At 25.8% G+C, this 14,707-nt stretch overlaps 1 protein-coding gene across 2 annotated transcripts in view; it reads left to right on the top strand.

Moving 5' to 3' along the window:
- LOC118447407 (zwei Ig domain protein zig-8-like) overlaps positions 1-13,732 on the top strand; it is a 187,546-nt gene extending 173,814 nt beyond the window's left edge. Inside the window, exons 4-6 of one of the 2 annotated variants that reach the window (XM_035879313.2) lie at positions 5,072-5,199; positions 9,355-9,523; positions 13,304-13,732. In XM_035879313.2, the coding sequence (XP_035735206.1) occupies positions 5,072-5,199; positions 9,355-9,523; positions 13,304-13,392 (386 nt within the window). In that variant the 3' untranslated portion in view covers positions 13,393-13,732. Of the gene's footprint in view, positions 1-5,071; positions 5,200-9,354; positions 9,524-13,300 lie in introns of both variants that reach the window. The other variant, XM_085662940.1, reaches the window with a different exon arrangement.
- The last annotated feature ends 975 nt before the right edge of the window (positions 13,733-14,707 follow it).

Here is a 14,707-nt window from a genome sequence, read left to right as displayed (position 1 = left end):
CATTTTGTTTGTTCGACAAATTTGTTCAAAATTTTTTACTTTTAAATCGATAACCATTACTGACTCGGTCATTTTATATACTCTCAAACCAATTTCCCGATACTTTTTACCGCTAGCATAACGTTACGAAAAAGTATTAATTTCGTAGGTAGTATTATTTATTATGAAAATAAAGAAAAGATTTATTATGAAATAAATAAAAGGAGTTAGAAATTAATAGTTATAAAAAAAAGTGCACCTAATATACGATTAAAATTAAAATTATAAAATAAAAAATTAATGTTTCGAATTGAAAGGTCATTGATTTTTTTTTCTTTTTTTTTTTTGGCCCATTCAATACAATCTGAACTTATATCTGAAGATAATATTATTAACATCATAATATTCATAGGTCGATTTGTGGCAGTCGAAGGATTAAACCGATGCGCTCTCATCAGCATAGTCATTAGAATAATGATACGAACAGAATAAACATTTCACGTTGTTATTCAATTACTATTCTGATATTATTTTTCTTATCATTTTATTCCATTTCCATGTTTTAGAAGTATCTCATATTACGGACATTCAAATTGTAAATTTGGAAAATAGAATTTAAATCAATATGCGAATAATACAATAATAATTGTATTTTAACGATTATATTATATATATATATATATATATATATATATATATTTTTTTTTTGTTTTACGTAAAAATTTTTATTTACAACTTTTATTTTAATTATATTACAATTTATTGTATTATAATTTCTATTTAAACATTTTTATTTGATGTATACATATTTGTATATATATATATGTGTGTGTATGCTTGTGTGTGTGTGTGTGTATGTTATATGTATATATGTATATATTCAAAGGCTGTAAATGCCCCGTAGGATAAGTAATGTGTCGTTGAAGAAATGTGTGGTTGTTCAACGACATATTTCCCTGGGAAAGGAAATGAAGATATCAATTTATTCTTTTGGTAAAGACGAACATCGAACGGGGTTGTTCAGCAAACAAAGAAATTTCTTCTGTGATTTAATCTTTGCTTTTCTTTGGATAGTTCGAAGGGTATATTAAACCTGTTTCCTATCTGTCATTGCATATCACTATTACACGTTCTATATAATCCTTTGTCGAAGTTAAACGGATCGTAGATCTTTTATCTCGTCGAATTTGACAATTCGACTTTATCAATTGAAATAGAGAAAGGCTTTTGAAAAATCTGTCAGGATATATATATAAATTTTTTTTAATTATCTCGTATCAATTATTTTATTTCTTGGTATTTGTTATCTTTTTTTTCCTTTTTTTCTTCTTTTTTATTTTTGAAAATTTTCAAATGGTTGAAATAGATTTAATTGACATTTGCTAGGATATCTTTGTGGAATATTCTTGATTATCCTGTTAATTGTTCTCTTCTTCTTTTCTTTTTTCTTTTTTTCTTTTTTTTTTTTTTTTTAAGAATATTTTCAAATAGAAATAGGACGAATTGGCTACCATGATGTCTTTGTGGAATTTTGTGAATTATTCTCTCTTTTTACATATATATTAAGAGAATATTAAATTTGAGAATATTAGATAGAAGAAATTGATTATTATTACAGTATTCATATGGAATTTTGTTTATTATCCTCTTAATCTTCTTTTTTTTTAGAAAATTTTTAAATATCTTTAATTACAATATTTTTGTTAACTATTCTCTATTATTTTATATCCCGTTTTTTTAAAGAGAATTTTCAAATGGTAATAAAATGAATTAACTATTATTAGGATATCTTTTAGAAATTTCGTTAATTATTCTCTAAAATATTTTCTTTTTTACAGAATATTTTCAAATTTCTATTCGTCCTTCAACGTCTATTATCACATAATTTAACTTTTAAACAATAAGGATTTAATATATTTACCGCTTATTCGTTAATATATACATATATATATATATATATATGTATATATATATATATATTACATCGAATTTATTTAAAATTACATGCTTACAGAGAAATAACATTTACCTTGCTCCTTCTTCAAATTGCAAATATCTGCCTCTGAAGATCTTCAATAGCTTCTATCGAATGCATCTTATTACAGGAACGTGCATTTACGAGATCGACGAGAGAACGTTCACGTGGATATGGACCTTTATGAATATTAATATCGAGAATTTCGTAAAGCGGATATACTATGGACGTCTTGCAAAGACCGAAGTTTAATACTAGATCATCGGTTTTTAATTAAATCTTTATTCCTCGATAGACAAATTTAGAATCTTTCTTACACGATTATATTAAATATAGCTCGATCGTTTTATTTTACGTAAATATTGTTATTTACAACTTTTATTTAAATCATATTATAATTTATTTTATTATAATTTTTATTTAAATATTTTTTTTTATATATAGTTTTATTAAACATTATTGGCGGCTATCGTTTATTCAGAAATTGCCAACAAAAACAAACTACACGTCATTACACAAGAACATTAACAATTGTATATTTAGTCAATAAAAAAGTGAGCTTCGTGAATTATTTAATTCATGAGGTTATTATCCATATATGGTATAATATATATTTATATAAATATATATATATATATATATATATATATATAGATTGCTTTGTTTTACGTAAAAAGTTTTATTTACAACTTTTATTTATATTATATTACAATTTATTGTATTACAATTTTTATTTGTATGTATATATATATATATATATAATATACGTAATAGAGCTATGTACATAAATCATTGATTTATCCAATAATAATAAATATAATTCGTGCAACGATCGAACATAGAATCCTTTGATCATTAAATTATTCTATCCTTGTGTATTAATTCATGCATATTCAGATCCCGATCGAGATAATTCTACAATAGTTAGTGTAATTTTTCATGCAGCCACAATCGAATATCAATTTCGATATCAAATACATTGCCTATAGTGTAAAAGTACCAAATATAAGATCCCATATTATTATTATTAAAAGGAAGAACTGCAATATCACGGATTTATTTAAAATTTTTATAATATTGAAAATAATTCATTTTACTTAATTTTTTATTATTAGATACAAGTTCCTTAATATTATTATCAATTAATTCTATTATCGTTAAAACGTAATCATTATCGTATTATTCTCAAATCAATTTGATTTCTATTTTCCGAATTTACAATTTCAATATTCGTAATATGAGATACTTCTAACATACGGAAGTGGAGCAAATCGATGAGGAATATAATACCAGAATAGTAATTGAATAACAACGTGGAATGTTTATTTTGTTCGTACCACTAATCTAATGACTATGCTGATGAACTCACCGATTTAATGTTTTGACTGCCAGAAATCAATCCATAAATATTATGATGTTAATAACATTATCTTCAGTTATAAGTTCAGATTGTATTGAATGGGCCAAAAAAAGAAAAAGAAAAAAAAATCAATGACCTTTCAATTCGAAACATTAATTTTTAATTTTATAATTTTAATTTTAATCGTATATTAGGTGCACTTTTTTTATAACTATTAATTTCTAACTCCTTTTATTTATTTCGTAATAAATCTTATCTTTATTTTCATAATAAATAATACTACCTACGAAACTAATACTTTTTCGTAACGTTATGCTAGCGGTAAAAAGTATCGGGAAACTGGTTCGAGAGTATATAATGTGACCGAGTCAGCAGTGGTTATCGATTTAAAAGTAAAAAATTTTGAACAAATTTGTCGAACAAACAAAATGATCGGTGATTTAAAATCAGTATTTGATCAATGATAAGAATCAGTGATAAACGAAGTAAATTTTATTCCATCGAAATAAATTGTTTTTTTTTTTTTTCAGGTTACGGAATGCCAGTCAAATGTCATAATTTTTTAATGAAGAATTAATTAACATTCGATCAGTAATTAGTATTAGGAATGATATATTAAGTCTAAATCGTTTATTTCAGTGAAAATAAAGTTTATTTTCTTTTAATCAAGCACGAGTTTCAGTTGATCTTTGCGGACACGATAGCCGACGGACGCGATACAAGTGTAACAATATGGTGACGAGTTTCGTCATATTTTAAATCCATTTCAAAAAGATTCGCTGACATACAACGTCGCTTATTCTAATTATTTAGAAATTTCTACTTAACTTTTATTTGTCTTTAACTTTACAATAGGGGTAAAAAAAAACGATTTTTTCTCTATTTTTTTTTTTACTATTTTAATTATTATTTAAGTATTAATACGTCATCCGACATCAAAGTATTAATTACGAATAAGTGAATGACAAATATAATTATATCAAAGCTTGTAATCTTTCGTTTTGTCTTTCCTATTCTCCGTTATTCAATCGAACATAAATTAAATCTAATATTTGATTCCATTATACTACACACATGTATATATGTATATATATATATATATATATATATATATATTCATATATATATATGTATATATATATATATATATATTTATATGCATATGTATATGAATTTATCAGTATGTACGTATACATATATAACACCGTTGGAAAAGATCAACAGAGAATTAGTGATGCGTAGAAAATTTATCCAGAGATTGGAGATATTGCGTTGATGTCGATGACGATGGTGAATCGATAATGAATTCGATTTCACGGTGATGTGAACGCGAATTTATTAACGAGGATGCGATTAAGCATGCAAAATTACCTACCGTTTATCGTTATCTGTTGAAATTCAATAATAAAGGAGAGTAAAATCGACCAACGCACGTTTATAATATGAAAACTTTTAATTATTATCTCTTAAAAGATCTAAATGAATCTTCACGAAGTTGATTCGAATAAATCGACATCGATATCGGTATCAATGAAGGTGAAATGATTTTCAATTGAATATTTATGTTCGTTGATCGTTAAAGCATTAATTCTCATCGTTCTTTTAATACTTTTCCTATCCTTTATATCTTTTTATTTATGTTACTTTTTTCTTTCTTTCTTTTCCATTATCTTTCTTTTTTTTTTTTTTTTTTTTTTTGTCTTTTTTATTATTATTATCATCGTCATCATTATTTCTTTTTGTTTGTCTGTTTGCAGAACCGGTCACCGAGATAACAGGAGGTCCAGATTTGTTTATTAACAAAGATAGTACGATAAATCTAACGTGTCTGGTAAGATACGCACCAGAGCCACCGTCCACGATAATCTGGAGTCATAATCGACAGGTAGGAGAATAAAAATAATTCAATATTACCATCAATTAAAATAATTTACCAATGGAATATTATGATTTCGAATGATTAACAATGTCGATCGTTTTAATTAATTAATTTATTTCTTCCTTTTTTTTTTTTTTTTTTTTTTTTTTTCTTTTCTTCTCTCACATTTGTTCCTTCCATATACTATAAAGATATAATAATAAATTATTATTCGAGCAGAGACATCTGAGAAAAATGGCGGACATATTGAAGTTTGAATTATTGGATTTAATATATATATATATATATTTTTTTTTTTTTATTTCGTTTCTTCGTTCTATTTCTCGGAAATGGTGCGTCGTACAAAGGAGTTCTTTCGTCTTTGCCAAAGAATATTATCAACGACTCTCTCTCTTTCTCTCTCTCTCTTTCTCTCTTTGTCTCTCTCTCTCTCTCTCTCTCCCTCTCTCTCTCTTTCTATTTTTCTCTCAGCTTCCATATTCGTCTTGATTTCAACGAACACAGCTTTAGAAGCGGTCGACCTGCTTTCGCACTTTGCAAGACGATAAGGACGAGAGAAAAGCAATAGTATTAAAAGTTGTAAAACGTCGTTAAAATCCGAATATTATAATAACGACATGCTCTTGTTGGGACATCATAACGTTGACATTTAATATCAATTTTAAAATGATTTTTGCAAAATTTTTTATTTATTTATCGTAACGTCAATCTCGAAATACATACATAGTATCGGATAGCCTTCGTTTCGATTTTACTTCCCATCGATTTTATATCATATTATTTATTTTTCGTTTATTTTATATTCAGATTTTTATTAAAACGAAAAACGTACTACATTCGCGGTGCTGTGTTCTTCTTCCTTGCCCCTTTTTTTTTTTTTACTTTATTTTGAAAACCTATAAATGTGTTTCATATTATTGTTATACAAAAGAAAAAAGCAAGGAAATGAAGTCACGTTATTGTTATCTCTCTTATATGTAAAATTTTGACAAGAGTATATATATATATATATATATATATATATATATATATGTTTTTTTTTTATTTTTTCAAGATAAACGCAAATATTAAAAATTCTTTTCGATGATTAACTATAATGAAAATTTTTTTTCTTTTTTCATGAGATCGCTAAAATAAATCGATTAGGTTTACTTCGTTATACATTACATTTCAATCTATGTCCCCGGTTGGGAATAAAATTTGGTTCAAATTAAAAGCACAAATATATTTTGTTAATTATTTATTTATTTATTCATTTATTTGTCCACTTATAAATTTTTTGTCGATGATCGTTCTCTTTCATATATAATATGAAATATATATATATATTTTTATACAATGGTGTCAATAGAATATTTTCGAACTTTCTTGGTCTATCCCGACGTGTTAATAAATTCAAGACTTTAAAATTTTCATTTTCATTCATTGATGTCTTGTAGAAAATTTTATACGATTTATTTCTGACAAAACGCATCTAACATATTTTTAATCAGTTTATTAATTCTCCATCAAAATTCTTTGCCCTTTTAAAAATTACGTCTTCTAATAATTTTGTTAATACAAAATCTTCTTATCTCATTTCATTTACAATAAAGTTATTACCTTTCCGAGACTATTTAATAATCTTGTAATAATCTTAGGGAACGAACGGTAAATTATTTTTTTTTTTTAATGACATTTCTACCACGTCATTATCTCTATCATTTGGTAAAAACGAATGTCCTGATATTAAAAATTTGTGATCTATGATTTCCACATTATTTTCCAATGTTTGGACAATTTTTAACCACATTAAATTTACTTTAATGTTTCTATTTTTCCCGGCGCACATGTCACTGTAAGCTATAATGTGTCTTTCTATAATGTTTTTTTTTTTTTTTTTTTTTTTTTTCTTTTAAGACGAATATTGTTCTATAATTCTGTTTCTTTTTCGATTTTTTTTTTAAAATCATTAATTACTATTTCTTATAAGTATAAATGGAGTTAGGTCACTTACAAACTATACGGTTTAATTATTGAACTATCTCTGAAAACTTATGTGTCAAGAATTATCGTATTTGCTCGGAATATGAGCAACCTGAAATGCTTTACTGATAAATAACATAAAGTTGTACATGTAATTATGGCAATCGGAAAAAAAATGACAAAATGGAGTTAGGACACTTTCGAAATAAACGCCTCATATCTTTTTTCTTTTCTTTTCTTTTCTTTTCTTTTTTTTTTTTCTTTTTTTTTTCTTTTTCTAACGTGATAGATCGTTCGTTAACATATCAATTCTATAAATATCTATATGTCGATTATTTATTGAGAGACATGACTCCGTCGACAAGAGGTTCGCAAACCGATTAAGCCGATTAAAGATTAGCAAGAGTATTATTGTATTTTCTAAGGCATCTGTTAGTTGCGCGGGGATAATGGAATCTAAAGCTTGTTGCGTTCTCAGGAGACCTAGACATTAAGATAATAGGATTACGGTAAGATTATCTGAATTAGATGGAGAGCAAGTGAGCGGATACGGCTTGAAGAGTTTCTGAGCGACGTGTAATTTCGAAACGAACTTCAAAATTAGTTCGTAGTTCACAGTGAATATCCTTCGAGAATCTGTTTAATTGAATGAACGATCGAACGAATTTCTTCGTTTTCACTTATATTATACAAATATAATGATAGAATATAAATAATATAGTATAGATGAAACATCAACGGTATCGATTAAATAATGTCGAATGTAATCGAAATAAATAAATCATTGATATAATTTCTTTTTTAATTTACGTGTATCTCGTCTTAATGAAATAATATAAGATAATTTTGATTAATTATAATTATCGATTTAAAAAAAGCCTTTACTGTTCTACGAATATAGATGGAATATGGATAATATTTTTATATGACTTTGAAAATGTCGTGGAATCAATCAGGTGAAAAAAAAAAAGATACGTTGAAAATAAATAGAAAAAGAAAAAACGAATGATAGATGTTATTTCCGTTTCAATGCCGTCAATTTTTTTTTCCTTTCTTTTTTTTTTCGTGATAAAATAACCGAAAAAATTTATGTTAATGATAATAATCGTATTTAAATAATAATCGTATAATAAAAAAGTAACATCTATGTTTTTTTACAATTATACAATTTCAACTTCTATACTCGGTATGTTTCTTATCTTTTTGAGTAAATAAAAAAAAAAAAAAAAAAAAAAAACAGAGAAAAGAAAAACATCGATCATTTATCAGAAAGGACTGTAGGACGTGACGTAATTCTTCTTCTTAAAAAAAAAAAAAAAAAAAAAAAAAAAAAGAAAAAAAAAAAGAAGGAAATTAAAACAAAGAGAGAAGAAGACAAAAAAATCATTTTCGATATTAAAAAAAAGAAATTAAAAAGAATGAAAAGAAATAGAGAATAGGAGAGATAAAACGAAAACAAAACAAAAAAAAAAAGGAGGAAGAGGAGGATCAGTGGGAAAAATGTCGAAACGTCGTCGACCAGAAAAAAAAAAAAAACATTGTTCAAAGAAAAGATATATAAAAAAAGAAAAGAAAAAAAAAAAAAATAAAAAAAGAAAAAAAAAGGGGGAAAAAGAAAAATATCCTTGTATCCGTGTAGTTAATCAACGCTCGATTACGTCAACTTAACATGGCGTCGAGCGGTCGACGCACTTAAGTCGCGTTTCTCATCTTGTCTTTTTTTACTTCTACGATGCTTTCTACCACTTAAATAAGATACCTATACACCCTACCCTTGCCTTATTCCAATCCCTAAAGTAGCTTTATTCCACCCTAAGCACGTCTAACGAAAATGGAATAGGAAGTACGAGTGAGAGCGAGAAGAGAGTGAGAGAGCGAGACAGACAAATAGAAATATAAAATGAGAGAAAGATAAAGAGAGAGAGAGAGAGAGAGAGAGAGAGAGAGAAAGATAGATAGGTAGAGAGAGAGAGAGAGAAAGAAAGAGAAAGACTGAGAGAGAGAAAGAGAGAAAGAGAGTAAATGAGTGAGAGAGTGAAGGAGAAAGAGAGAAAGAGAGTGAATGACTGAGAAAGAGAGTGAGAAAGAGAGAGAGAGAGAGAGAGAGAGAGAGACGTAAAGAAAAAGAAAAAGAAATAGAAAGAGTTAATGGCGCCACACGAGATCTTCTTCCCTCTCGCTCTTTCTCTTTCACAGGCGATTAACTTCGATTCGCCGAGAGGCGGCATTAGCCTGATCACAGAAAAAGGACCCGTGACGTCGAGTCGTTTGCTCATTCAGAAGGCCATCCAGGAAGACTCGGGACTTTACACGTGTTCGCCCAACAATACTCACTCCAACAGCGTACGAGTGCACATAGTTAATGGTAAAGAAATAAAATGAAAAAAAAAACAAAAAAAACAAAAAAAAAACAAAAAAAAATGAATATATGATTTATTGCTTTCTTTTCTTCTTCTTTTTTTTTCTTTTTCTTTCTTTTTGATTATAATCTTCTCTTTTCTTTTCTTTTCTTTTTTTTCTTTATCTCTCTCTCTCTCTCTCTCTCTCTCTCTCTCTCTCTCCTCTTTTTCTCTCTTTCTCTAGTTAATTTTTTTTTTTTTTAATTTAGTCCGTAAAACTATCCAAATATCGAAATCTATCCCCTTTTCTACTTATTTATTTTTTATTCCATTAATAAATGTTTCACATACGAAATTAGTAAGTATATTATACAGAGTGTCCTTCCATAAAATGATAAGAAAATATGAAAATCTTTAATTATCTTAAAAAAGAAAAAAAAAACGTAATATCAAATCGCCTTCCTAATCATTTATTTATTTTTCATTTCATTAATGAATTTTTTCGCATATGAAATTAATAAGTCTATTATATAGGGTATCATATCATAAAATGATAAGAAAATATCGAAACTTATCATCTTATCATTTACTTATATTTCATTTCATTAATGAATTTTTCGCATATGAAATTAGTTAGTCTATTATATAGGGTGTCCTTTCATAATAGGCTATCGATCGTACAAATAAGTTTAATAAGAAATATTTATATATATATATATTTTTTTTTTTATATGAACAGCCACGTCTCAAATTTACATTCCACAATATAAGTTCATATGAGCTTGATTATAGATTTGTAATTTCTTTCTTCTTATATTTAATTTAGTGTCTCTAATATTTATTAGTCAGTTCGTAGTTTTTCTACTAATGTTTATTTGTTTAAAGGTAGATTTTCGATCATGGTTTGTATTTTTTTCTTTTTGTTTTGTTTTTAAAACGCTTGAACATTTTATAGAGTTGATTTTTATTATCTTTATTCTTTTCCATTTGATCTTCTATTTGTTTCTAATGGTTTTGCAAATTCAACGTTGCATTTTCAATTTATCCCGTGTACGTATAAAATGGCAATGACATTTGTAAATTTAAATGATACTTTATGTTGCAAAATTAACATATTCGCAATATACAAATAGTATAATTTTGTATTGCAGTATCAATTATGAATTACAATATAATTACGAATCTATTGGTTCAGTCATTAAGATACCAATTATCTTGTAAACGATAAATAATTAATTGCTAAATTTTGTTACGATATTATGAATAATATTAAAGCAAAAATAGTAAATAAAAAATAATATTAAAACAATCTTTTACTAAATATTATTAGTATTGCAAATGATCGTTACAAAAAAAAAAAAGAAAAAAGAAATAAAATACTATAATAATATATTTCTCGTTCGTGAAAGTTACGATTAAAAAAAAAGAAAAAAGAAACAAATTGTTTACACTCATTTTGTACAGGAGAAAAAAAAGATCGCGGATATTGTTTTTTCTTTTTAATATAATAAACTTCCTTATAAATTCGGTCAGTTGCAAGATATTTACACGGATATCTATAGAAAGATACCCTATGTATCTACTATACATAGATTTTTGGCAAATATAGATAAATATATTTTACGATGTACTTACAGTTCTATTTCGAAATTGGGAACGTTCGTGGATGTATACACCATCTATATATATCTATCGGATACTTATTTTATATATATATATATATGTGTGTATGTGTGCGTGTGTGTGTGTATATATATATGTGATATTTATTTTAGATATTTATTTTATATACGAAGGGGTTGGATAGCTTAATGGTTAAAGCAACCGCTCGATAAACGAAAGACCTTTCGAAATTGAGAAACTATTTGACTTTTCACGAATCATACATTTAAAAAAAAAACAATTTATAAGTATATAAAAATATATATAAATTTTCAAAAACAATATTATACGTTATATATTTAAAACAAATGCATGTAAGTATGTCGTAGATAAATGTGTTTATTTAAATTATGTATATATATGTATATATATATATATATATATATATATATATATGTATGTGATATTTATTTTAGATATTTATTTTATATACGAAGGGCTTGGATAGTTTAATAATTAAACCAACCACTTGGAAAATGGAAGACCTATCGGAATTGGTAAACTATTTGATTTTTTACGAATCGTGTATATATATATATATATATATATATATATATATAAAATAAACCAATTTATAAATATATTAAAAATACATATACAAATTTTCATAAAAAATATTATACATTATATGTATACATATATATATATATATATATATATATATATAAGACAAATGTGTGTAAGTACATCGTAAATAAATGTGTGTATTCACACATTACGTGTATATATATGTGTGTGTGATATTTATTATATATATATGTGTAGTACATTAATATGTTAGAGGTATATAATTACGTGTTCAAACAACTGAATATATTATATGTACTATATTATATATGTACGCAGTATATATATACACGTTATATATATTTCTATGGAAATTACGTTTAGAATAACTACAACGGAAACGATGTCCTCACTAGAAACGTTTAGCCTCGAGTCATGTGGTCCTCGTTCTCGTCTCTGAGATGGTTCGCGACATCTTAGAACATATTAATTTGGTTGTTTGCATCGCTTCGAGGCGATCTCTTTGAAGTTGTTCTGTTAGTAATATTCCAATCGTTCGTTATAAAGGGAAATCGTGATTATTTTACGAGATGTACGCGATTTATTGCTTTTAAAAACAAATTCGTAAAGAGTATTCGTAAGAGTGGTTAAAAGAAAAGATAAGAAAAAAAAAAAAAGAAAAGAAAAGAAAAGTAAGAAATACAGAAAAAGAAAAATTCATAATTTTTTTTTCTTTAGTAAAAACGCTTTATACGGTTATTCAAAAATTATTCAATCGTTCTTACATGTTTTACATTTGAAAATCTAATTTTGAATAAATTTAATAATATTAATTAAATTGAAATTGAAATTAATAAAATTTTAAATTAAATTTCAATTGACTTATAAAAGAAAAATTTATTATACAAATTTATTTTGCCGAAATGATCGGAAAAATTATTTTATCATTTTTACGTTTTTTTTTTTTTTACTTTTGAAAATTTACTCTTCGAAGAGATTTAATATCTTCCTTATAAAAAAATTATTATACAAAATTATTATAATATCATTATTACAAATTATTATATAAAATTATTATAATAAAAAAATATTTAATTAAAAATAATTATAAAAAATAATTACAAGATTCGACGTAACATTCAGGATTAACGATTTTCAAGGACGGCGTATCGTCGATGATGTAAATTGTTAAATAATTATAAAAGAAAAAAAGTATTATACAAAATTATTATAAAAAAAAAAAAAAAAAAAAAAAACTCATTTCTTAGAAGCGATCGAGGATAATCGTTCGAAGAAAAGAAAACAAAAAACAAAAAAGAAAAAATGTTAAAGACGACAAAGATATTAGAAAAAAAGTTTTGATAAAAAGAGAAATGATCGAAAGACAAAAAAAATATTTCGATATCAAATAATAATGGAAATCACTTGACATTTATTTTTTCAAGCTTGAAAATAAAATTTTTCTTCCACTTTTATTTTCTTTTTTTTGTCTCTCTCTCTACCAATTACAACAATTTAATCATAAATATTAAAATATTAATTTCAATTATATATTATCATTTCGTAATCTTATAGTGAGGCAAAGGGAAAATGATTTAATAGTAAATTCTATTATAGCATAGCGTTTGTTTCAGAAGAACATCCAGCGGCGATGCATCATGGAAGCGGTGACAGAATGGCCGCGACATTTCTTCCGCTGATTCTATTTCTTCGGACGATATTCTAGCCGTCATCGCGAGTGCTGCTCTTCCAAGACAAAACAAAGAAAATAATAACATTGAACTTTGTCTATGATCTTGGACTATGAAAGTTCGACGCTCGACGATCGACGTACACTCATATACACAAAACACATACATAGACACGCACACATAGACACAAACGTACATATACACGCACATACATACACATAGATATAAACATGGACACATATGTACGTACTTATGTATATCGTTCGTCGAGAAAGATTCAACGTAACGATTTTCACGATTAACGCGATTTTCAAGGACGGCGGTATCGTCGGCGATGTAATTGTATAGAAAATTTTTACCATCAAAAATTATAATAAAAAGGCACGATATTCGAAACGATATATGAAAAAAAGGACAACCAAAAAAGAAAAAAAAAAAAAAAGAAAAAAAAAAAAAAAAAAAAAAAAAAAAAAAGAGAGAAAAAGAAAGAAAAGAAAAAAAAGAAAGAAAGAAAGAAGAAACAAATAAAATCATCAATGTTTTTTCATTTCGACGAAAAATTTATCGCCGACCTTTCGTACGATCGAATTATTTTCAAGAAAATCGCTAAGCTAACGCGAGTACCGTTAATTGTTCGTTCAAACACAATCGATTACGAGAACTCGTATTATTGTTGTCAATTCGTTTTTATTATCTGAAATAAATAACAGCAACGAGTTTAGTGCTTCGTCACCGAGATTGAACGAGCAATCGTTTGTTTTGTGCATACGTACATATATATGATATTTATATATGTATATGTATACATATATATATGTATATATATATATATATATATATATATATATATATATATATATTGCCGTCGAAAAGTTTCCGTATTCACTGAACTACAAGATTGTAAGATAGTATCGATTATTACGAAGAAGGAAAAGCGATTTATCAATTTTTTGCGCCTTTTTCAAAATATGACACAATCTCATTCTTCCTTTATATTTTCATTTCAATTTCTTAATCTTTTAATTGTTCTATTTTCTATTCCTTTTTTTTTCTCTTTTTTTTCTTTTTTCTTTTTTTTTTTTCATATCCAAAAATCATAAGCATTTCCATCAAGTTCTTCATTTTTAAAAACGCAATATTTATATATTTCGTTTTCTTTTTTTAGATTTTCTTTTATTTTTTTTCTTTTTTATTTTTCTTTACTAGTAATTATTTAATTCGAACAAATGAGAATCCCTTTTTTGTCTTTTTTTATAATAGAAAAATAACGTCGAAGAATATAAATAATTATTGTATTGTTATACGATTATAATTATAGGAATGGTCCAAATAATCTTTTTGACGGTAGTG

Source organism: Vespa mandarinia, chromosome 20 (genome assembly GCF_050613455.1).
Source record: "Vespa mandarinia isolate Hongniang chromosome 20, ASM5061345v1, whole genome shotgun sequence".
Taxonomy (NCBI): Eukaryota; Metazoa; Arthropoda; class Insecta; order Hymenoptera; family Vespidae; genus Vespa; species Vespa mandarinia.
Note: the sequence above shows the minus strand (reverse complement) of the source record. Positions and strands in the feature narration are given on the sequence as shown.